The sequence below is a fragment of the Manis javanica genome, chromosome 6, assembly GCF_040802235.1.
Source record: "Manis javanica isolate MJ-LG chromosome 6, MJ_LKY, whole genome shotgun sequence".
In the NCBI taxonomy this organism is placed as follows: Eukaryota; Metazoa; Chordata; class Mammalia; order Pholidota; family Manidae; genus Manis; species Manis javanica.
The window spans coordinates 80,754,233-80,780,235 of record NC_133161.1 but is presented as its reverse complement, the minus strand read 5'-3'; the positions used below and the strand labels follow the sequence as shown (position 1 = coordinate 80,780,235).

The window sequence follows — 26,003 nt, the reverse complement described above, 5'->3', positions numbered from 1 at the left end:
TGGAAATAAACTAAATTTTGCATGCAGTGAGAGTGCAATATATATATGTTTTATTAATAAAATGAAATAGATGAGAGAGGTCAATATGAAAAGAAAATACTAATCACATAAAAGTGGATCATTCTAGCATCTCCTAAGTCAATGACAGGGGATCCGAAATACTTTAAGAGCCCCATTTAAGACCAATCAACTAAAGCAGTAAAACACTGCATTATTTCTTTGCAGACAGAAGAGAAGCAGAGAAATTACTTTTAGATCGTATCAGAGAAGAAAGATCTTGGATCAGAAATTCTGGGTATCCATTTTCCCTCATGTAACAGCATTCCCTCCCAACCAGTACAGACTGTCCTCACCAGGATTACTGTTTCTATACTACACCACATTGTGTTGTTGTCATTCTTGTAAGTTCACTGTGCTAAAAGAGAACAAAGCAGCATGTAGCTGTTCTCCATTTACAGAAAAAGCAGATGAGCAGATACACCTGGTATTCCTTCCATACCCATCAAGATATTTTTGGTGTGCAATAGTTCAGACCAGACCTATAAGATTTCAAAGCCCCATATAAGACAGAACACTATGCCATATGCCTACAAATAAAGCTTAGTAGTACCATGAGTTTGTCCCAGCAGTGCCCTTCTCTTACTGTTTTGGGGTCTCTGTTGATCATTCCCCTCTGAAAAAAATGGAGCACTTTTAGCCAAGAAAATCTTCATTAGTTTACTGCCAGCTTTCCCAGATGAAACAGATACCCCCTCACAAGAGCATGTGCCCATGTTAATTACAGTTTGTCCGCAGGCCGCCCTGGCAACTGTCCAGCATTTCTGGTACCTACAAAGCATTTTATGCAGTGTGCACAAGGACAGGATAGACTGTCTCATTTCCTCCTCAGACCCAGCAGGAAAGAGCAGACACCAGTACCCGCCTGCTAAAGATAATGCTTCACTGCAAAATTTTCATTCAGGAAATCCACAGATCTCCAGGAACAGGGGAATTTTAGCCCTGTACATTTGACTGTATGTTAAATAATTACACTACCTGCCTCACTAAGCACTAAATTTAACAGCTTAATTTAGAAAATATTTTGAAGTAGACAATTTACCTTTTTTAATAGCATAATTATCAGGGATTAATGAATAAAACGTACTGATGTGACACAATGTGAGCAAAATGCAAACTCCACAGAAGTATTGGGGGAATGAGCCAGAAATAGATACCACTGGCAACAGGGACACATATCATGGCCAGCTTACTTAATCAGTGGTTCCTAACCACGAGTTATTTTACACCTGAGGAGACACCTGACAATGTCTGCAGACATGTTTTATCATCACAACTCAGGGAGGGGTCACTTCTGGCCTTTAATGGGCAGGGATGAAGGATGCTACTGAACATTCCACAACCCGCAGGTCAGGCTCCCGTTACCAGGAATCATCTGGTCTGAAACGTCAGCAGTGCCAATGTAAAAAACCCAGCGAAAATGGTACAGAAAAAATAGCAGTTTTGTATAAATTCGATATGGCAACAGTACCTTTCCTAGGTGCATTTTAATAGACTTTAATAGATGTTTCCTGTCAAGTTTCTCTGACTTCATTATCTTCATTTGTCAAAATTATAATTATGAACTGGTAAAAGTACTATAAAAGTATTATAAAATACAAATGCTATATAATTAAAATGAAATGGTCTAGCCTTTATCACACTGTATCTGAATTTAAGAGAAACCAAGGATGGGTTAGAAATATATAAGTGAGTCAAAACTGACTTGTATGTAATATTGACTGAGGATTCCAAAAACCTCTTGATTTTTGGTTTTCACCCCATTACCAACCCATAATTTCATTTTCTTTGTAAGATAAAACACTGCTTTTAACCTACCATATCATGAAAGCCAGAAAGAGCACCACTCTCACTGTCAGATAAATGCATGAGGAAAGAATTCAGAAATGTCCCTAACTGGATATAAAGAGGAAATCCAGTTCTGTCTCTTTTTCTAACATCGGTTGTATCACTTAGTTCTTTGGGTGTATGACTCCATTACCCTTTGTGCTTCTTCAAGTGCATGTCCTTCAGTGTTTCTTGGTCCTTCTTACCCTAACAGTCTGCCCCTCTCAATCTACCACACTGGTATCCGGCTATCTATAATTTTATAAAATAGAAGTCTTACTTTATTGTTATGAAATACCATATATATCCAGAGTAGTTCTTTATTGGTCATGCTCAGCTTATCACCATTTCATTATGGGCTACTGACATCTTTCTAAAATGATGATGGTTTCTTTAATAGTATCTGATATTCTACAGGACGGTATCTGAAGTTAGAAGAAAACCCTAAGGAATAAACTTTTTGAAACTTACTCCATGACTCTACGCCAAGACATTGATGAGCAAACTTTCAGAAGTAGACAGCCCTGATGTTCCTATTCTGACAGTGTTTGCCAGTTGCAATCACAACTTGGAACGGAACTACAGAAAAATCCTCTCTTCAAAAAATGGTCTGCATGTTTATGGTCTACACATTAGTGATTTGTCTGTGCTAATGAACTCCCTTGAAAATGGCATCTCTGGAAAAAAGAAGAGCTCTTTTTACCTTTTTTAAGCATGGGGAGGGACGCAAATCATGCACTGAGCATAAAAGCAGGAATTTGATCAATCAAGGAAGAGCTTGAGGGCACCTGATTTATCAGTAAGTATCAAAGCAGAAGGATAGGGAAAAAGAGGCATATGGACACAAAGCCCATTTTCAAAAGGGTTGGTGACTGCCTCCTATACTACTAAATATAACGCCCATGTCACTTACATGGCTGCTCACTTGGTTGGTAGGGCTGAATCAGAATTAATCAGATCAGGTATGCAAAAATGTGGCTAAATTCAAAATCTAATTAAAAATGAGCATGACTGGGGAAGAGAAAGAATAACCCAAAGAAAGGTTTTCACTTCAGGCTCATCTAAGGTCAGCAGAATAATCTCATTGATAATTTGAGACAACACCCTGGCCTCATAAAAATTCCATCATGCAACAAGAAAAAGTTTTGGTTGCCTCATCCATATACACTCTTCAAACACATTTTCCCTTGTAGCTCTACGAAAAAGGCCTAACCAACCCCTAACTAAAACCCATTACAAATAAGATTATAGTCATTTTTACATGTGAGATGTTAAGACAATGACATCTGGTTCTAAATTCTCACCTACAGTTTTGGCCAAATTGCAAATACATTAAAACACCCACATATGAGGATCATCCTGCAGGTACGTTTTAAATGATGTGCTCATAAAATGCAATAATAATTAATATTCTACTGTAATAATTAACTGTAATGATCACCAAGGTGTTGGATAATTTCCAAAAGTAAGATTTCAGCAAATGTCTTAGAACCGAACTGTGGTCTTTGTTGTGTTCTAAACTGCACATTCTCTTTCTTGAAGGGGATTTTCAAACTACACAAAAGTAGCTATAGTAAGGGAATTTAACAGTAAGGTATTTTGTGAGCTTATCCTGAAAATCACTTAGAAGAAATAGCGACTTAGAAGTTTAGCAAGAGTTTGTCTAGTACGGTCAATAATGGTATTGTTCTTGACCTGATATCCTAACTGTTAGCTGGGAGATGCAGTATCTTTATAAAAAGATCTAGTTTAATTCGATTAGTTTTAAGTGAGCCACTAAAGAACAGAATAAGAACCGTTCAAGAGATTCCTAAAACATATAATTCTGATTTTTAGGAAACCAGTTTATCTCAACAGTCTGGGAAAATCCTACAGCAGTCCTTGAGTCAATTGTTCAGAAGTAAGTGTATAATAACAGATATAACTCAGAAGAGATGGCATGGACAGGAATAAAATAAAGAGCAAATAGTCATCTTGTACCAATCTATTGGTATAGCTTACTAAGCCACTTTCATAAGTAAAAGCCTACATGCAATTTAAAAACATTTTTGGCAATAGGCTTTTAGATAAATCTCCAGTCAAACCAGTAAAAACAATAGAAATATATTGTTAAAAATCTTTTTTTAAAAAAATACACTTCAATTTCAGTGTGCACAGATGCCTACAGAGAAATTGGGGTCTACAAAATGGAAAATATTTGCAATACTCACTACTTACTAAATGAACGTTTTAATCATTCTTCATAAACTTCAAATAGCCTCTAACAAAAATAATATTGTTTAATTCTCGATGTGCTTCAACAGTGAGAATGTTTACTTTGGCAAACTGAGATCAGAGATGTCAATGCAGATTTTGATAGAGACTCAGCCTCACAGACCAAGTACACTTTATACAGATAAATTTTTTGAAAGTGTTAAAAAAAAAAACCCTGCATCAGGTATGTATTAAGATATTTTCAACTTGATTCTGGGGCATAAGATATTTGTGTAGAAACAATTTTATATCCATCTTTTTCTTGAATATATCCTAATAATCCCAGAATCCATCAAAAGGAAATACGTACTACCTTCACATTAGCTCCATTTGCGGAGGTAGCCATATAAAGAATATATAGCTCTTCCCTTTATTGAAGTACAAAAATACTTGTTCTGCCAACCAGTGCTCATGTTCATTCCAACTAGTAAACACTCTGAAGAGAATACACTAAAAGTCAAATCTACTTGAAAGTGACATAAAATTCTGGTAAAGAACTACAGCGTGTAACAGTCTAAATTAGGCAGCTCCTTTCAAACCAAAGTATTATGAATACTTTGAGGAAAAGGCTATAGTTATTCAACAGCCAAAATAAAAGGTAAGCATCAAAGTATAGTATATCATTTTTAAAAATCACTTTAATGTAAAAATCTTCTATTTTGGTGTTTTATAAATGCCATTTTCAAAGTGCAAACAGCCATTTAGTTACCTTAAATAGCCAAATTCATTAATTAAACTAGAGTTACTCAGACTGTACTCTGCAGATGTAGTTCACAGAAAGTACAGAAGGAGTGTTAAGTGTTTAGATACTTTTATTACAGTTCTAAGAAGTTATGTTAGGACTACTGAATCTAATTACTCAAAAACAAGGTTCATATTTTTTAATTCTACTTTTCCATTAATTTGCATTGTATTCTACAAAAACATATATTTTCAATGGATATGAAATTTAAAATTAAATAAATAAACTCTATTCCTTGAGCACAGTTAGTGTGAAAAGCACTAAATTAGACAATTACTCTGGCCAGAATCCCCTGGTGTTAGCAAATTAATTAGTGCTAGAGGTATAACAAGACAAATTCTGAGCAAACCAGACAATCAGCAGTACTTCCAAACCACACAGACTAGGTAAGCACAGGGCGAAAAGGGGCCCTTTGAAGGTAAATTTACTGAGTACCAGTACTTAGGTATTGTGCAAAAGCAACTTATGATAATCCTGTCTTTGAAAAGCAAAAGACATAGCTATTCACCTAAATCTATTCACTGAAGAGGAGAAATCATATATGGATGCTTTCAGTTACATATGAGCATTTCTGAATTAATACTTTCTATTAGATAGAAATGTTATCATTCCATATGAATACCTATAAAAAAACAGATACAGGTTAGAGTTTAGAAAATTGCCTAGCTTCTACCAGTAGGGAAATGCACACCACTTCAGGAGAGCCCTACAATTTCATGAAGTATAAACCTTAACTTGGAAGTAACTTAATCCCTTACATTTCAGAACTGCCTTGCAATTTTTCTACAATTTACTGACAACAATTGTATTAACTGGCTTATATGACAGCGCAGAGAATTCTTTTCTTCATAGAGGGTCAAAAGTTAGCAAACACTAGTAATGGTTTGCTAATGAGCTATAGGAATTTACTTTCCTTAGAGGATGGATCAGAACCAATGCAGCAGAGTTTGTCTGGAGGCAAAAAGGATAATAGGTTATCTGACTACTTCAGAGCATTTCCAAAGTTTGTCAACATCCAGAGTGAGAAAGGAATGAGCACACCCATTTTTTAGTTTTGGGTGTTTTTATGATGGTCATCGAATAATATGACCTGGGGGAGGAAGAATTCTGAGATGGCTTCCAGGTATCTCCCATTCCTGGGGTGGGGCTGGGACCTGTGTTCAGTGGGGGTGGGCATCACTCCCACAGTTAGGTTATGTCATATGGCAAAGGTGAAGGGATTCTATGGCTGTAAGGAAGATCTCAAATTACTTAATTCCAGGTTAATCCAAAGATTATCATGGGTGGTGCGCAATTTAATTAGGCAAAGGTCCTTAAAATAGGGACTAGCCTACAACCACAAGTAAGTGTCCAAGACCACATAAGCTTGAAAGAGGAGCAGAAAGTAGTGTGGGAAGGGAATACAGGCCAGTCAACACCTTACTGGAGCTTCATGAGACCAAGTAAAGGATCCAGCTAAGCCATGGCTGAACTCCTCACTGTGGAAACTCTGAGAAAGTAACTATACATTATTTTAAACTACTAGGTTTGTAGTAATGTATTAAACAGCATAGGAGAATTCTACAACTAAAATAGATAAACAAATCTAGATTTCTGAATTCTGAATAAGGGATTCATTTATCTATCAATCTTCATATAAAATGCCTTTATGAAGATTCTGCCTGGTTTGTTTTCATTCACTGACCCTTAGTGGTCAATCCTGGATCTCTTCTGCATGATCTGATTCACATCTTTTATGCATAAATGTTGAAGATATAAGGGGTTTTCTAACTTCTCTCATTTAACTGCCCATTATACTAGGAGAAAAGCAGAATCAACTGGGCACAAGGAACGGCCACACTTAATGTGATTCTGCACACTTCCTTCCTCTCAACTTTAAGATGCATGATGAGCTCTAATATTAATTCTTGTTAAAAATTAGAATTGATATTTTAAAACAGTATAATTGATTTATACCCTTTTCTTAAAAAAGACCACTTCATAAAAGTTATACCTCAAAGCAAAATATGTGTTGGTTGCTCATCTTAAAACAATTTAAAAAATACCATTCTGTGTTACACATTGTATCATAATCATTGCTTATGTAGGTTTAAACTTATTTTCAGAGAGTTTGCAACAATTACTAGAAAAAGACTGTCAAGGGAGAACATCCAGCGTCTCTCACAGAACCACAAGCTTCAGGTGGCCACTAACATTACTGCTCTGCACACAAGAATGCAAAATCACTGGCTCCATTATGTATCAGTTTATTATATATATTTATGTGATTATATTATATATAATACATATTATATAATTGCATTATGTATTTCTTAATATGTCCTTCAATCAGATAAAGAAGCTGGCACCATACTATGTTTATGTGCAATTTGGAGGTTAACATGTAAGAGCTTTAAGAAGGGAAGAAAATATCAAACTTCATCATTTTTCCTTTCAGAAAGATCACCAAAGGGAATTAAAATGCAAGGGAATACAAGGGGGGCCTCTTCAGAAGAATGCTTCAAGTACCAAGGAAGATCTAGTTTGTGTTCAATGTAATCCATGAATGGCAAGCAGTTAACAACTAAGATCAAGTTGTTAGGAAATAAGTGGTGAGCAGTGAGATATAAGAAGGTGCCAGAGCCAGAACTGTCCCTCACAAGATGTTACCAAGGCAGGTCTCACATCTACTTAATGCCACGTGGAGGCCAACAGGAACCCAAGTCACCTGACTCCACTAAACTCTCCTGCTTCTAATCGAATTCCTCTATTTATTTGGGCTTTCTAGGTGCCACTGCCTGACATGAATTAACATTCTTAATTCTCCCAACCTTAAGAGGTTTTACCAACTTGTTTGAGTCACTCAGCTAATAAATCGTAGACCTGAGCTTTGAACCCACACTTTCAACCAAACTTGGAAATCTTCAAGACAGAATTAAATCCTAATGTTCAAAAGCATTTTTTTTCTTTTTTTAAGCATCAACTTTTCTATGCTCTGGCATGTTGCTAGTACTCATGAACTATTTTAGAAGAATAGAAAAACAGTCTCAAATTATTACATGTGTTCTACAGTTCAGATAAAGAAGCCTGGTTACAAAGACTGCAACCACACCACAGATTTTTGTCAAATAGTGAGAACTTGATAGTCAAATATAGGAATTAAACTTTGATGATACTCAGCATGGGTCCAACATTATTCAGATCTATTTTAAACATGGGAGACCAGCGTTATCTTGGCAAGAATCTGTTCTAATTTGGTAAACTCAGAAGTTATGGTTCCAACTGGTGTCTGAGACAGCCTGCCGTTTCTTCCAGTCATGTACAACCCAATTTCAACAACAGCCATGACACAAGGCATTAACAACCTTCATCAGAACCTCAGGACACTGAACAATGTCTAGTGTTTTATTTTTGACTTGGTCCTCCTTTTCCCATGCCATTTCTGGGGAGACTTTCCCCTCAAAGCTCTAATCTGTTTAACACAAGAGAGTAAGAGATTATTTTGAGAAGAGAGAATCTGAATCTGTAATCATGTCCATGGACAGTTCCAGCAGTGCATTAAAACTGGGAGGAAACTCTCCAGTTCTAAATTTCACATTAGAATATGAAAAGATGAATCACTTTCCACTTTGCTCAATAATTCAGTGAACATACATATACCAGGACTTGATGGCCTTTAACTTAAGCCTTCTAAGTTCCCCTAAAAGGAATGGAGTATTATGATTCCTCTTTAGCAGAGTATGAAACTGAAACAGGAAAATTAACTTCCCAAAATCACACAGGTTGTTATCAGAGGCAGGGCTTAACCTTGGCATTCCCTAGCTCCAAATGCTTTCCACCATACCATACTGCCTACTTTCAATCCTCAGAACTTCAGAAGAAAAACTAGTATGGTTCTTGCTTTGCTTAAATGTCTATCAACATATCTACTAGCAACTTCTAGGGACATGTGGGACAATACGGAATCACTGTAGGGTTCAGAAGATATGAAGGAGTAGGATCACAGGATTCAAAGTGGGCAAAAAATTAAAACTGTAACCAGCAAGTGTCCATCCCAGCCCATCCACTTTGATGTTTCAGTTACTCCTAATAAATTCTGCAATCCTTCCTATGTATGACAACACTTCTGGATACTACAAAGCATTTCCATGTTTTATGTCTCCTAAATATATATTCTACATATATGTAACACATCTGCATCTATGTTTATATTTTACTAGGGTTTTATTATAATCTATCTTTGTTTCATATAGATTAATAATATATAATTTTGCATGTATTAATGTTACATATTTATGTTTACATATATAGTACATGGTATACGTAATAAATATGTTATCTTACATTATATATTTAAATTTTTTTACATATCATGTTACATATATAATATAAACATACATAATACCAAAATATACACTGCATTGTATATTTATATTTATATATATATGTATATATATATATAATGTTTCCCTTCAATTAGGGTGGGGTGCAGAGGAAACAGGAAAAAAAAAAACAGATCCTGAGCAGCCTGTGTACGTCTGCATAAGATCCCTATGCATAAGAACAGAATCCCAGGGGTCAATCTACCTCACTTGTGGAAAAACCCAGAAGGGACAGCACCAAATCCAAGGCTTGCAACCCTCAAAACAGCCCTCTGTCACAAGCATTTACACCCAGGGACTCAGCTGGCTTTCAGACACCACACAGACAGGTTGTGTCCAATCTGATAATTTAAGATGAATGACCTCATCTAATTTCCATGCATGGTTTGCTCAGGGATGAGTTTACCATTCCCCTATGTTTATTTATTACCATCAGGCATTAATATAAATTTTAAACAATTACTCACCAGCAGACCTTAACACCATGTATCAGTCCTCTGGGAACTGAGCTACACATGCGCAACAAAATTTTACCTCATGAAATCTAATTGATTTCTACCTTTATATCAACAGGAAAATCAGGTGTTTTTGCGAGTAAACCAAGCATTCTCCATGTTTAATTTAGAGCAATCTGCACACCCCCCGTGGTGTCCAACCTTCTGAGGCTTCACACGGCCCATTTGTCTGTCTCCCCTAACATTTTCCCAGATGCAAATTTAAGACAATTCTAATATGTCATGACAAAGAAGGGTTGGTATTTTCAAAGTGACAAACATAGGAATAATTATACACATTCCTTCCTGTGGCAAATGTCAAAATGACTGTCATAAAAAGCAAGGTTCCTGGCACTTGTAAACATGCTGCTTCAATGGTTATCATTCAAGTTGTAATCATTAGTCATGGTATTAATGCATAGCTTCATCTAAAACACCTCTTTCCTCCATGAATTGATTAAAAATTCACAGCAAAAATTTTATTTAAGTGTTTTATTTCTACTAACAGGAGAGTAGTGTTTGTGAAAGGCTGACCTCAATTTATACAGTAAAGTGAAGGGGTGGGGTTAATTAAATGAGTGTAACTAATCATCAACTAGATGAGTCAAATGAAAACTGGCCTTTTTCAGTATGCTCTTGGCAGATTTTTACTGATTTCTATGTTGGTGCTAAATATGCAACTGGTCTCAATTTTACTACTCTGTGCTTATCAGCCTATGTGTAGGGTTATCTGGAATCATTTCTATAAGCATCATGGATAGATTGCTTTATTAACTTTCAAATATTCTGTCTTGAAGCTGAAAACTCACATTCTTGACAATGAGAGATTATCAGTAGCAAAGTTATGACTTTTAAAAATAGAGTCAACCGCCTGGGGCACAGTTTTCATACAACAGGTGCTGGCTAAAATGTCACGATAAAACACATTAAACCCTTTGTGGTTCCGCTTTCTTTGTGGTCCCTTTTAGGATATAGGCTGTGTCCTCAACCTGTGTGGCTTCTAGAACACTCCACTCACTCTAGTCTGCTCCATATCCTTTCATTTCTTCTTTTTCATTAAAGGCTACACAACTTTAGGAAGAGGTATTTTTAAGGCCTGCAAGCATACCTTTTCCCATACATTTCTCATTTTTCTCATGACCCAAATGATATATTACCACAATAATCTAACTCACTAAACCTCAGTCATCAATTCATGATCTCTTGAAGGCAGAGAAATCACACATGGTACAAAGAATAAAGCCTGGCCATGTCATAGTCCTTCCAAGTTCCCCATAAACTCTCATTTCATCCTTGTAATATAACACAGTGCCTCAGGATTAAATTAAATTTTCCTTGTTCTGAAGATGGAGAAATTAAGACTGAAAGTTAGTTCTGCTCTGCTTCACACTGACTCCTTTTCCCCCGTGACCTCACTATGGGAATAGGCAGCCTGCCACAGTGGGAACAGGTCCGATCTCAGCTACCAACACACCATGGCTCCTCCCATAGAAGGGCAGCAAAGTACAACATGTAAGGAAAGGCCTCTAGAATCAAAATAAAGGTAGGACCTGCTTTGTGATTAGATTTCAGTTCCTAAGGCAATTCAGAAAAGTTCTTCATACTCTAAACTTCACTTTCCTCTTCTATAAAACGGGGATAATCATATGTACCTAGGGTACTAGCTTGAAGGTTGGATGGATTTAAAAACATGCAGAGTATTCATTCAAGTGCCTGGCATACAGAAGGAGCTAAAAAATGTCAGACAGCATTATTACAATAATTAAAAGGTAGTTAGTAATTATTAGTATCCAGGCATTCTGCAGGTAGACCTCGAAATTTGCTCAACTAAACTGTGAGTCCCTACAGGAGAAAAAAAGAGCTAAGTCACAAAAGGAAAATAAATGACCCACCCTAACTCTTCTCCTCTCTCCTTACAAACCAGAAGGGTGGCTTCTCCACACTGCACAGGTTCCAAGGCAATCAAGACAGATTCTTAGACCGCTTGCATTTATGAGCCTGACCATTCATTTGGTTATCTCAGAAACTCAGAGAACCACTGTGATGGCAGTTCCAGTAATTTCCAAACCTTCAGGAGACCTGAGATGCCTCTGTAAGGGTTTAACTAGGGATGTGCTTTGCAGGAATATGCTCTGTCAGTGGCTTGTTATCAATTTTTTTGTTTCCTTGAAAAGGATCTACTTTTAAATGTCTGCCCTCTGCTAAATAATAAAGACTGAATATGGGATGGGGGCAGCACTGACCAGGTAGAACAGTAAAACACCCATTTGCCAAAAACCTAATAATAATGCTGAATTACTAAAAGCAAAAACTATTTTGCTGTTTTCTTTTCATTGATAAGTTGGTACCACCCTTCTACCCTAAGCACATACACATATTAAATCTAATATCTTGCAAACCTATGAGGATCTAAAAAAGAAGAAAAAGAAAGAAAAAAAAGAAACAAATGCTGCTATGTCCAAAGGGAATACAGTGGGGGGACTGCAATCCTGCTACCAAATAAAGAAAAACTCCAGTTTGTGCACCTCAAAATTTGAACATTACTAATGTGTATGTATTATGTTTCTGAATCATATCATTCCCTCTTGAGAACTGAGTATGTCATTGGGAACCCTCCTCCAAAAACATCTACAGTAAATTAAAAGTAAATCTATCCTATATTCCAACCATCTGCTTTAATTCTCAAGGCTATTTCACACTTTAAAAGTTACTTTGTAAGACATTGTTTTCGTCTTGATTCCTTCCTTACCTGCCTCTGTCAGAACAGTTACTCATCAATCATGGCTTCTCTCCTCCCTTTCATCTCTGCCATTTGGTCTTCTCCCTCTGATATGCTCCAATCTCCCCTCTGGTAACACTTATTTAGTTGTCACTACAACCTCCCTCACCCACCCAGAGCCTTTTTCTAAGAATTGCCTCTTCATCTATGCACAGTAGTAGCAACTGGCCTGTTGCAGTGTAGTAACTCTTAATGAGACTAGACCAGAGTGTGCAGAAGTGACTCAAGCTCAAGCAACTAGGGTCCTTTTTCCAAGTCCTACATCCTGGTCACAAACGAGTGGGCTACAAATGACCACCTGGCCCATAGTCAGACTGTCAACTTATCTTCCTTAGGACCCTATGCTTTGGAGTAGAATTCTAGTCTCACGCTGGTTCAGAGAAAACGTAAACTCTCACAGCTATGCACCACTGTGAGCACTGGGAAGCAGATAAGTCAATATGCAGGGAGAGTAAAAAAAAAAAAAAAAAAAAAGAGTCAAACAAAGAAAACCAGAGACTGGAGCGAGAAATGATGTCGATGGCAACCCCACCTCCTCTGCAGTTGTCAGCATGCTCCTGGCATCGGCGCCCATGATTGATCGCCCTGCTCCACTACAACTGAAAATGTTTCCCTTTTTGCTTTCAGATAGTCCTGTGGGGTGTCTACTACCTACAATCCCAAATGGCCTAATAAACTCCTATTCTTTAACCAAAGACTGCCAAATCCCTTAAACGGTCTTCCTCTGAGTGTTCTCTCTCCCAATTTCCTCCCATTGCCCAACTCCTTCACAGAACACTCTGCACTTGCTGCCATCACATTCCCGCCTGCTACCAACTCAAGGTGCTGAAACGGTGGTCCTGTCTGCACCACCCCACTGAAACCACTGCCTTCTGTTATCAGTGGCCTGCTGACCTCCTGAAAGGGCTTGTACTGTCTGGCCACTCTACAAAAACACTGCAGATCAAGGCTCTTCTTTTGAAATTCACAGTGCCTATCATAACAGACTCTAAATATTTGCTCAATGAATGACTGAACCCCTCTTCTGACTTCAGAAATACTGCTCTCTGAATCAACCTCCAAATCCCCTTCAGATACCTAATTCTAATGGCCTAATAGTTAACTACAGAGACACTGCGAACTCAAATGTCCAGCACTGAGCCTATTCCCTTCACTCCAACCACAAACGTGGTATTCCTCCTCTGTTCTCTGGTCTCCTAAGGTCAACACCGCACGATTTACCTGTTAGAAATCTTGGTCATCCCCACCTCTTCTCTCTAAGCAAAGGACCTGCAGTTTTACTTCTATGTTTTTTTTTTTCATACCTGCTTTGCTCTCCCACTGCCATCTTTCTTTTTGAGACATGGGCCTCTCTCGCTCTGGGATCCTGCAATGGTCTACTACCTGCTCTCATAGTCTCTGCCAACAATATTGGTCCTCTTTAATCCACCTTCCACACGCTATGATTCAAGCCTATTTTACTTTTAATTTAAAAATCTCAGGATGACGGCCAAATCTGTTTGAATATGCAGAGCTGGGCTACCACAAATATCCATGGGCTGTGAACACTGCCCATCTCCCATCTCCCCACCTCAGGTCATGTAGAAAGACATCCTGTTGCAAATATTTCATTAACTTAGACTCAAACCAGTGATCCAGTCTCCACCATCTCTTTTCACCCAGGAGTCCTATGCCTAACACAGATCGGGCCGCTGTTTCTTCACCCTGCTAAGTGCTGATCCTCTGCTTGGATGGATCTGACTGCTTCCTAGGCCACTCAGAGTTTTAAATATCTTCCTTGACGAATCTCTCTTCCTCAATTTGGATTCTCAGCATGTAGTTTAGTGTACTATATAATTTGCGCTGAATAATAATAATTGCATTAATAGTTGAATTAAATTACATTTGATATTAAAAATATTTGAAACAAGACACATTAAAAGAACAGTGTAAATTAAAACTATTAAAAAAAATAAGATGTACTATGTACTAGAGGTCTAAGCAGTCTTAAACATACTACCTAAAGCCTGCCTACCTGCAAGGTATTTCATTTCTTGCAATCTAAAGGAAGAAATTTACTAACGGAATCCTTTCTTGATTATTAGCACTTCAGGTTTTAATAAAGTGTTATACTAATATTTCTTGTCCAATTAACCATTTCCCCAGGGTTTTATAAAAAATAGGAATCTGTAATTGCTTCTCTTTTTTTTTTGAAATCTACACAATTTTATTGTCTTTAGTTTACAAAGTGAATTTCCATATATGAATATTTAGATCTCTAAAAGTAAGTATTATGTTCAGTAAACAGCATCTTGGGATAACCAAGTTCACCTGGGAAATGGGAAAAAAGAAGAAAATTAGAAAAATAAATAAATAACCAACTGCCTTTAGCATCTTTACTGCATCTCTACTACACTTCATAAATCTGAGGGCTCCTCTGCCCTCTTATATGGGCATCGTTCCTCATGGGATTCATCCCCACCTCGCCTCTGGATCACTTTTTCTTAAAAGGAGATTTTTCACAGTATGCCTAAACTCATTTACTTTACTGAGCCATTCCTCCTTTAACCCTCAAAGTAAGATGTCACCAATGTCTAACCATCCCTTTATGTAGCCTGACAGAGCACCTCACACAGAGAACAATTTTATCAGCTCTTTCTCCTAATTATCCCTACAGCATGTGGGCAAATGTCAGAAGGAACATTTGTCTACACTGACAATTCTGGTGAAAGTGCTGATTGCATATACAGATTTATGTGCACATCAAAATCCCTCAACAATTTACTTCTAGAGAGAAACATCCAGAGGTTAAGAGGAAGACCCTGAAACAATGAGAGAAAGATTCAGGTACAAGGACCCAAAAAGAGGTCTGGTCACAGGTAAAGGGAGAAAAGAAACCTAAAACTGCCCATTTAATCTGATGTTGTATGCCAATAAAAAATTATGATTAATATTAATGATAAATGTGTGTGTGTATGTGATAGAGAGCTAGCAATTATTTGAATAAAAAGGATACAGGAATTATTTTTCAGGTTTTCAGGAGACCCCCATAATAAATTTTTAATCACTCAGCAAAAAGGACCTCAAATTGACAGATTTCCCCCAAATCTGAAGCATTTTAAATGGGCAACACCATTATTTTCATCTGCCATCATATCATTTCTTGCTTAACTTGTTCTTCCACTTAAGATATAGAATTTTAAATGTATCCTAATTTCTTTAATCCAGCAGAAGCATATGGTTAAAAAAAAAATCAGCAGAAGCAAATGTTAAAATAACATTTAGCCAGAAATATCCCACATTCATATTCAAAGAGAACTTTAAACACTGCTTCACATATAACAGCATGATTCTGAATTACTGAAATTAACTGTAAAAGTGTGCCAGTTTGTTGAGGCCACAATGTTAATCCTGTCCTTGTTTATAATCTTGTTGAATCTGTGCAAATGGTAAAATTTGAAGGAGCAATGGTTTGAATTACTACAAATTACATAAAGCCTGTAAGAGAAAGCTGAAAGTTTCTATTTTATAAGTTTTAAAAACCAGTGCACATTTATCCTTTATTCCTAACACATATCATGTCAATGTTTAGTTCTTACAAATTTCAAGGTATCCCATGTCTAGACAGCAGAAATAAAAATATTTAGTATGCAAAGACGTTTAGTTGCCCAACACTTCCTGTGCAAGTTTCTCATACTTGTTTTAAAAGATGGCACAACTATGGTTAGAATCACTCCTTTGTTACTCACCAATTATGTTAATAACATGTCTTTATAGGACCTGAGCATTTTCAAGCTGCTTTTGCATACAATATAATATTTGATTCTCTTGACAAATTTTTCTTAAATGCTACTGTATAAAAATATTCTGAATCACATTTAGTCCTCCAAAATAGTTTTGGACTGGCACGTATCACGTATCTTAAACATGCACATGTGTTAATAAACTTACCTTACTGAGGTTTTTCTGCCCTAGTAAACCACTTGAGGAAGTTTTAAAAATATTTGTGTATATACACACATATGCACACATATAAAATATTATCTACTAAATAGACTATAATAACATAAACTAGACAAATGATCTAAATATACAATGTTAGTTTAGCTTTTTGGACCTCAGAGAAAAGGTGGCAGACACAGAATTTTCCACAAAGTGCTACCATTTTTATCTCAATTGGCGTTGCAGTCAATCATCATTCTCTTTCAACTCTGTAAACAAAAGGACACTACCATTTTCACACTTTGTTAACACAAAAGAAAAAATGAAACCTGTGTAAGCTACATGGTTGGCCATGTCAGTGCAGTTCCAAGTTTACTGGAAAGCAACCACATGAAACGCATGGGAACAACTGCAGCACTAGACACAGACAGTTATAAGAGGGCTGGCTGGCAGAGACACAGTGGAGGCACACCGTAAGCCTAAAGGAAATGTGCAGTGGATGGAACAGAACAGAGTTCATTCCCCATGGTAAGCGGCTTACATGCTTTTTGAATACTATAACGGACAGCTCTTTTATTACAAATGATAGAAGGCTATCACTTTAGTAACAATAACATGTTCCTTTTTAGAGTACTGAAACAAATTCTGTTTTTTTTTCTAACTTCTAAGTATGTTTGGGTTAGAACTGATTATGTCTGTATATGTAAGACTCTGAAGGAAATCAAACTGGACAATATGCCTAAAGTATATTTCATTTTAACCTCTGATATCTCCAGTTTAAGACTATAAACAGACACACACTAGGAAACCAGGTGTTCATTCAGAAAAGAAAATTATTTTCTTGGGAATCTGCATCTGTATTGGAAAAATGGGGAGAAGAACAAAACTTCCTGTGTGTTTTATACATCAGTACTCCAGAAAACCCATTATTTAAGTAACAGTTTGTTATGGGTCAACTTTTCAAATTATTTGAAAAATTCCTAAATGCATTGTTATTTCTTGTGAATATATACTTCCAAATGTAAACAGTAAATTCAAATGTATTTCAATGCATGTGTTATTTTTGCAAAACCTTAACACATATAAACCCCCAAAGGAAGAGCATTTTGTCATGTTACTTTTAACAGTTTTGAAGAAATATTAGAAAAGGTGGCTAAATAGCGAAGTTTCTTTAAAGAGACCGCAAAGTTTTTGTCTCTTCTCAAAACAACTTGCTGTAGATTCAGATTTTATATGTATTTATTAAGTTAAAATTAGTGAAAACCAGGAAAAATTAATGAAAGCACACTTCTTTTTAATAAACCCTAATAAGCTCAGATTCTTGTATTTTTCCAAAGTGTTTTTTAGATTATATCCATTTCAGTCTGCCTAACACTCATTTATATGCCAATACAAAGAGCTACACACACCCATGTATAAACATTAATAAATGTAATACTGTTATTTATCTGCAAAAATACACTGTGCGTATTTTAAACATACACCTGTGGAATAATGTATGTCCTGGTTAAGCTGATGGGAACAATTTAAAGATCTGAGAAAGAGGTTTACTAATGTTCATTGTTTTTTGGTTCTAACATTTAACTCATATTGTATCATAAGGCACATTTCCTTTATATGTAGTAAGAGAATAGAAATTGCCACGCGCAAATGAGAATTATGCCACTTCTAACACATGGATAAGACATTCATTCCAGTCTTATAACAGAAATTTACTTTCCATAGCCTTTAAATATAAACTTGTCGAGTAATAGAAAAAAATGATTTACATCTTAAGTATTAAACCTGAAAGTACTTATTCATTTATGACATACTATGTTTCCTGTAGATACCTGCAATTCTATTTATCTCATTATACAGTTGTATATTAAAATTCCCCTATATCAATGGGCTTCCAGCCAATTATTCTCGACTGATTTACATTTTGATATGACTGATATAAAAATTAACAAGAATAGTAATAATAGCTAATATTTTTTTAAGTGGGTTTGGAAATAGATTCTAAAATTAAAAGGGGAGGATTTAAAGTGACATTACAATACTGGCTACCATATATACACATTATCCTGAATTTTAAAACAGAAGTGTTTTCACATATGTGCAAGAAATTATTTCTAAAACAAGAGAGAACTCTTTTCAAAAACTGTATTTTAAACTACTGCTATGCGTATACTGTAACATGAAAATAATGTATTTTCCATTTATATACAAACTGACATGCATTCGGTGGTTGTTACCATATGGCATAGTTATATTTCACACCTTAATTGAGACAATCATTTCCAAAAGACAAACCTAATCCAGCAAAAGATTTCTATCAAAATTCCTTTGTCTGAAAAAATCCGTTATTTTAGTATTAACTCTCAGAACAGCTCTACCAATATTTTAATCTAGGAGAATATGCCTATGAGAATGTATGCTAAACTGGAGAAAATTAAAGAATATATTGAGAAAGATATTTTAATTGTAATAAAACTTAAGTCCTTAGTATTACTGCAAACACTGTACTTTAAAAAAGTATATTGGTAATTGTAATTCAGGTTCTATTCCAATGAATTTGTATTAATTTTATACTTTGCTGATGGCATGTTGTTTATCTTCTGATAACATCTTACATTACTTTTAGTGGGAAACATAAAATTGTCAAAAAAACAAAAAATTTACTAATGACATCGAGAGAAATCTATACATAGGAGAATAATTTTTGCCCTTAGAGACACTATAATCTTTGTACTGAGTTTTTATATACTTGAAATTTTTTCCAAAGATTTAAGATTTTGCCTGATAAAACACATAGGAATTCTTTTCTTGCAAGAAAAGCAAATGGCACATCTGCATGAATTTATCATATTTTTTTAAATTTCATAGTTTATTCAGAAATCTAACATGAAGTACAAAGGTTCACTACCATTTCTCCTCTCCTCAGAAAACAATGTTACTAACTTTCCAAATAATCAAGGATGCAGGAGAAGCCTTCCAAAAATACTGTAAATTACCTACAAGAGACTAACTTAGCCCTACAAAATCTTCTACTAAGCTCTTTTTTTGTGAAATAAATGTTATTTGAAAACACATCTTAAATTTCCGTTGTTAAAAAATAAATTTTAAATCTTCCAAAGAAAACAAATTGTGGTTTTCTAATTCCTGTTTTTGCCTATTTATTCCCTTTCTTGTCTCCAGTGAATTTCTGACCCTGATAATTGAGTTATTGTAATTTTAGGAACGCACTTACTCCAGATGTCCTCTGTACTGTAAGAATTTTTAATGTAATATTTTGTCATGGTATGTTCAAGAATAAAAGGTTGTATTTTCCTCGATCTTAAAAAGTCATTGTTTTCCCCAATGGTGTGACAATACATTCCCTCTGATAGAAATATTGATGAATTGTCAGTTAAAAATAATACTTTATAAATGTGTAAACTGAATACACTGACTCCTTTTCAAAGAGCCACCTCTTTGACACAAAATTCAAGCCAGTCATTTGACTTCTCACTTTACAGGCCAGCCTACTAAAACATTAAAAGAAATCAAAGTACAATTCCTTAATAAGAGTAATTTTGAAGCATCTTTAGGGTAATTCTTACTCATCTGTTTCAAAATATTCACTTGGGGCATCCTGCCAATTAAATGAAAACCTACAGATGGCATTTACCCTTTTGCTTCATAACAAAAAGGATCTGCAATCCTTTTCATGGAAGATTATATAAAAAGGAACATTATTGTAAATCAATGACAAAAGAAATATATTAGACACTCCTCTTCTCTGGGTTAGAATGTGCATCCTTCAGAATCTTGTACTGACACTTAATGTAATAAATACTTAAAGCTGAATCTTAATTAATAGCTGCAGGGTTTCAGCTGGTATAAAGATTCAGTGTTAGTATCAACCGAAAACTCCAGTATTCAGCACTCGGCCAACAAAGGACAGCAAATAATTCCCAACAGCATAAATACCGGGAAGGCTACCTTGGGCTTTGTTTTTGTTATGTAAAATGCATTAAAGTGACTCATCCATTTAACATTACCTACTCTTAGAAGCTTTAATGTAGCTTCAAGAACCAAAATAAATGCTTTCCCAAAATGCCTGATAGGCTATTCAGCGCCTTTAGAAATATGTACGTATTTTTGTGTGCCATTGACTTTGATTCCTTTTTTCCAGCCTGGAAGAACAGAATTTAGTATTTTTCATTCCCTTCCTGCCGTGTGACTACATAGCTACCTTTAAACACTATTTCCAGAACAGCTGCTAGTTTTTTTAAGTTATTTTAGAAATGCTAAAAATAAGAAAAAATTGCAGGAGACTCTGGAAACGTTCAATCCCTCCCTCAAAGAATAGGTTCTATTCATTCTAAGAACAGGAAATAGCGTGTCTGTCAGCACTTAGATGTTTCAAATAAAGGGTGAGGAGGATGGATGACTCGGTCCCAGTACCAGCGAGCCCCTGGGTGGACAGCAATCGGCTGCGAGGAGCGTGCACTCTACTGATCAGAAAGGCTGCAAAGCGTGCCCAGTAATTTGGAGTTTGGACACTACAGCAATTAGCATCCCAGAAGTCAAGTTCGGGAGAAGTCCACGCTACCCTGGCAAGCCTGAAATTACCTTTTTGTAAAACACTTAACCAAAATAACTTTTTGTTGAACTGTGTTTGATGAAGGCGGGTTACCTGGCTGGAAACTTTTCCCCCCAGTACAGATCAACTCTTGTAAGTCTGAGGAATCCTTCTGGAGATGGGCACAGGCTCCGGGGGCGTCGGCGGACGTTCCCCGGACAGCCGGCCCCGCCGAGGCGCCGAGCCGTGGGTTCGGCGCGCCCTCGGCGGCGAGCCGCGCGCACCTCCCGCTCGGCCTCTCCAGATCCAGCCCGGCTCACTTCCCCACCCCCACGAAAGAAAAGCCCCGCAACTCGGGGACCGACCCCGCGCCCAGCCCCCGCGGCACCCCTCGGCCCGCACTCCCCGCCCCGCTTGGCCGGCGACTTACGTGACGGCCGAAGGGAACGGCTCTTCCGACGAGGGACCGAGCAGCAAAGATTGGAAAAGTGTCAGAGTCAAGGCCAGCAGGCAGCCAGCAGCCATCTTCGCGATCGACGATCAATCCCGCCTCCCTCCCCAGCCGGGGGAAGGAGCGGCGCCGGGAGCCGCGGCAGGAGAGCAGCACGCTCCGCGCGGACCGCGGCGGCCGGAGGGCTAGCGCGCCGGGCCGGGGCGCGACTGTCGCGGGGGGCGGCGGGGCGCAGCCGCGCGAGGAAGGGGTGGCGGGCGGACCACTACCGCGCGGAGGCTGCTCGGCGCCGCGGCCGCCTCGCCTCCGCCGCCATCAAGGGCGACTTTGGAAACAGACCTGGGCGAGCCCGCCGGCGCTCGCGCTCGCGCGCTGTCTCTTTCTCCGCGGTTTCCTCCCTGATTTATTCCCCCGATTGCCGAGGAGAAGGCGGGGGCGGGGGCGGAGGACGGGTGACGGCGCTCGGGAGGGGTGGGGGTGGATGCCGAAACGGGGGAATGGCAGGCGGAGAGACTTGTGGCCGGGAGAGGCTCCGTCTGGCTTCTCCGGGCAAGTCGGAGGGAGGCGGCTGTGGGTGGGCAGCGGGAGGGCTGGGCGTCAGAGCGGTCGGGCGGAGACGGGCCCGGAGCAGCCCTCCATACAAGGCAGAAAGGAACTCCCAAAGTCGGCGTCGGCTGGCTCCCGCCGCCCGGCGTGCGGAGGGGAGCGGACCCAGCCCTGCAGGGCTCCCGGGGGACAACCAGCTGCCCAGCGGGCATCCACAGGCTGCAGAGGCTCCGGCCGAGTACTTGGCTTACATCTTCGGGGGTTATTTTTGCACATGCAAGCAGCGTTTCCCCAAGCTCTTCTCCCAGGCGCAGAATCCACCGCCTGCCTAGGAATCGCGGGGAAGTGATTTGACAACAAATGTAGGAGGGGTTTGTATTTGCATTTTAAAGCACCACTTTTGACTCTCTACCAGGTGGCACTATTTATTCACCCGGGAGTGGCTGGCATGGCTCACCAGGGGAGGATGAAGCCTCAGGACCCGGGAACAGTCAGAGTAGGATCTGATGCTGTAAAATCTTTCCGGTCCTGCCGTCCAGTAAGACACCGAGATGGAGAGACGAATCCTCCGTCCAGGGAGGACAGCGCTGCTAGAAGGGCTCTGTAACATCCTAGCGAGATTACCTCCAAAAGGTTCCAAACACCCTGCTCTGGCCACGGAGCAGCCCTTCCTTGACAAGGTTGCTGCAGGGTGAGTTCACTTTGTCAGTGTGAAGGCAGGGAAAGGGTAAGCAGCACGAACAGGTGGCACTTTGCAAAATGCATTGAAATGTGGAAAAGGAATTAAGGGAGGAGGAAAGAGCTAGGGAGTAGGAATGCTGGACCAGTTTCACCTCCACCCCCAGGAAAAGCAGGGCATGCTCAAGCCTTCTACAAAGAACGGAGGGTCTTAGATTAGGCCTCCCCAGGCTAAACAGGCCTCCTTCATGAGAGAACTAGAGCGCCAGGGGTGGAAAGGTTTCGCTGAACATCTCAAAAGTCTTAATTTCCCTGCAGGAGTGTATTACAGCACTTCTAACATGAGGTGCAAAGAACCCCATTCCTTACCTGGAAAAAAAAAAAGATCGTCCTGCAAACGATGTAATTTTGGAGTGGCTGTAAGATTTTTTTAATTAGCCCTTCTTCAGTTTCAGGACGGGCTTATGAAAAGAGAAAGACCCTTTATTAATTCAGAATTGACTTTCAGCTCTCTGAAGTCAACCTCCCAAAACAGACAAAAGCACTAATAGCAAAATTTGTAAAGTACATATATGATTCTTGACCCAGTGATGGTCCTTCCCCCTTACCTCTCCTTTTTTGTGCCGTATTTGTTTTCTTTATAATCTCTACCTCTATCTTGCTCTTTGTTTCTTTCTTCCTACTCTGAGTGGCCTCACAAAAGGCACCCCACAGTGACTTGACTTAGTTTGTTTTATGCTCAGCAAAGAGAGAGTGGCGACGGGAGCAAATGAGAGACTCTAATGGGACTGAGAACCACAGTTCTCCGGGAGGAAATTTAGGTAACAAAATAGTTAAGTCCATCATTTTTCTTTCAGTTTTTAATGATTCAAAAACAGATTTTCTTTCCCAGCATGGGGATTAAGAACAGCTGAATTAGATGCCCATTATCATCTATGTGATATGTTGGTATAATAGCTTCACGACATAAAACTACTATTATAATATATTCTGTCAATTATTTCAATAATGACTTCAGACTTCCTACTAAGGTATACCATTTACAATTTTATATCTTTAAGAGCTTAAAGAATAAAAGAATGTAATAAACTTCTAGAGAAGGTAAGAGCCTTCATTATTAACTTCGTTGGCCTTTAAGCCAAATCTCAATTTCTTGGACTCACTCCGATGAAGCACTGTATTTCTCTAATATCTGAAGCTGCTAAAGAAAGATATTGCTTCTACAATTCTTTCTGAAAGGGCTGGTTATCAAACGTAAGCCTAAATCATTGCTTAATGTTCTGTTGTGAGGTTTGCTATTAATTGCTTTTTTCCAACCTAAACCTTTTTAATGAAGATATTCAAACTGTGGCTCTTCTTTCTTATCTATGGTATCTAAAACAAGACCATTTTCTCAGCATAGCATTATTTGTCTATTGGTTTAACTTTAGCCTGCACTGCATTGTTTCCATTATTTTGGAACATTCCATATAAAGCATATATTCCATTATTTTAATAAAATTTTGCTAAATCAACAAAATTTTCCATTCAAAATAAAATGTTTATAAATTATCAGGATTGATGATAAAACTTCTATTATGGGATGCAAGTGAGCAAGAAGTCAGAATATTATTCTTTATAGAAGAAGTATTCTAATAAGTAGAGATGAGTTAAGAGGTGCAGGTGTTTGTGTTTAATTTCTAGAAGAAAGTTTAAAGATTAAGTTCATACATAGCACTTCCACTTGTGACACATTTTATGATTTGTAACTTAGCTCTCAGTGTTGTTACATGGAAATGTTCAATTTGTTCATACATATTTTTTTTAATTAAAAATGAACAAAACAATATGAACCTAATAGCCATGAAATGTCCCTCTACTACCTTTTTGTTTTGGTTATACTATGTATACTGGTAGATTAAGATTCTATTTTTGTTTATTTTTGTAATTATGTATAAGCATGTTTTTCTATGATTTTTTTTTTCGATAACTAAAATGTAATTCCTTCAACATTTTGGCATAAAGAGGAGGACAAAGTAACCAAAATTTTTTTTGTTTTTTTGCTCTCATGAACAAACACACAGAGACACTAAAATGGAAAATAATTCTCCTTGGCCAAAAAACCTTAAAAGGATTAGATTTATAGGTGTTTTTTTGACATGTCTTAAGAAAACAAGAAGAAAACTGACAACAGGCCTTGTTTCTATGCAAATAGGAGTTTATGACTTGTCTCAGAGATAAAGATATACTGTAAGATCAGCAATACTTGTGATCTGAGGCAGTTTCGTGCTCCTGTGCACACACGCATGTGTGCCAGAGGAAGACAAATGGACAGAAAGCTTCAACTACTGATGTCCTTGGGAATATTTTCAGGAGATGGCAATAGGAGGAAAACAACTCAAAAGTATCAGTTCCCAAGGGAAATGGTTAAGGGTGTGTGTAGTGGTTTTTAAGTCAGGCATTCACATTATTTTTAGGCATTTGCATTATTTTTAAAGTAAAGCAGCACACAGGCCATCCGAAAAGAACAAGGAAAAGACATTGTCTTAGGTGAAAAAAATATGGTCAAATACTTTCTACAAATAAGACAAATATTTAGAAGACATTTTTCTGTAGCCCAAGTAACAGCAATTGACAGACACTGCACTGAACTTTTGAGGGAAGGAACACCTTTTTCTAAATGGATTCAAAGTAACATTAAACAAGTACTTGTTGGAAGTTTCTTATTGGCCCATCAGACCCATTTTGGCAAACTTCTGCTAACTTAAGTATTTAGAACTACCAGCTGTTAAATTAAATAACACTGACTCTTCAACCAAGCAATAGCTATTTTTCACTCTCCACTAATTATAGGATTTTTCATTCCTTTTTGTTTTATTTTTGCTTTTCCTCTCCTCTTCCATTAAAGACAAGTACATGTCAGAAGAAAATCATCAATTACAGAGTAATTTTCCATTAAAGAAAAAAAAGCAACTCTGAAATCTAGACTTCATAGTAAGATCCCCTGCCCTCCATAAATAGAGCTGGAAAGTTTTTGTGGTTGTTTTCAGATTTAAGTTACAGCACAAAGTATATGGAACCCATTTCCTTAGGCCTATGCAGACAAAGGAAGTAGAGAACTTAGTTTCTTATCCAAATATTCACTAATAGCAAAAATACAATGGGAAGTGGTTATTGAAAGGTAGATGGTAACATTTGAAATGACAGAAACTATTAACTTTCAGCACTCTTTCCAGTTTTTTAAATTTTATGGATACAGCCTCCCATGAGAAAGACCATTTATTGATATTATTCTTCTGACACTGGGTTATTAATATTGTTTAAGCACTATAAAACTTATTATAACCTAACATATTTCAACAAGAA

The 26,003-nt window shown here is 37.7% G+C and overlaps 1 protein-coding gene across 15 annotated transcripts in view; it reads right to left on the bottom strand.

Annotated features, from left to right (window-relative positions):
- The window catches only part of CACNA2D1 (calcium voltage-gated channel auxiliary subunit alpha2delta 1), a 512,731-nt gene extending 491,179 nt beyond the window's left edge, over positions 1-21,552 (bottom strand). For all 15 annotated transcript variants that reach the window (XM_073238917.1, XM_073238921.1, XM_073238916.1 and 12 more), the window contains exon 1: positions 21,414-21,552. In XM_073238917.1, the coding sequence (XP_073095018.1) occupies positions 21,414-21,508 (95 nt within the window). In that variant the 5' untranslated portion in view covers positions 21,509-21,552. The remainder of the gene's footprint in view (positions 1-21,413) is intronic.
- Between the last annotated feature and the right edge of the window lie 4,451 nt (positions 21,553-26,003).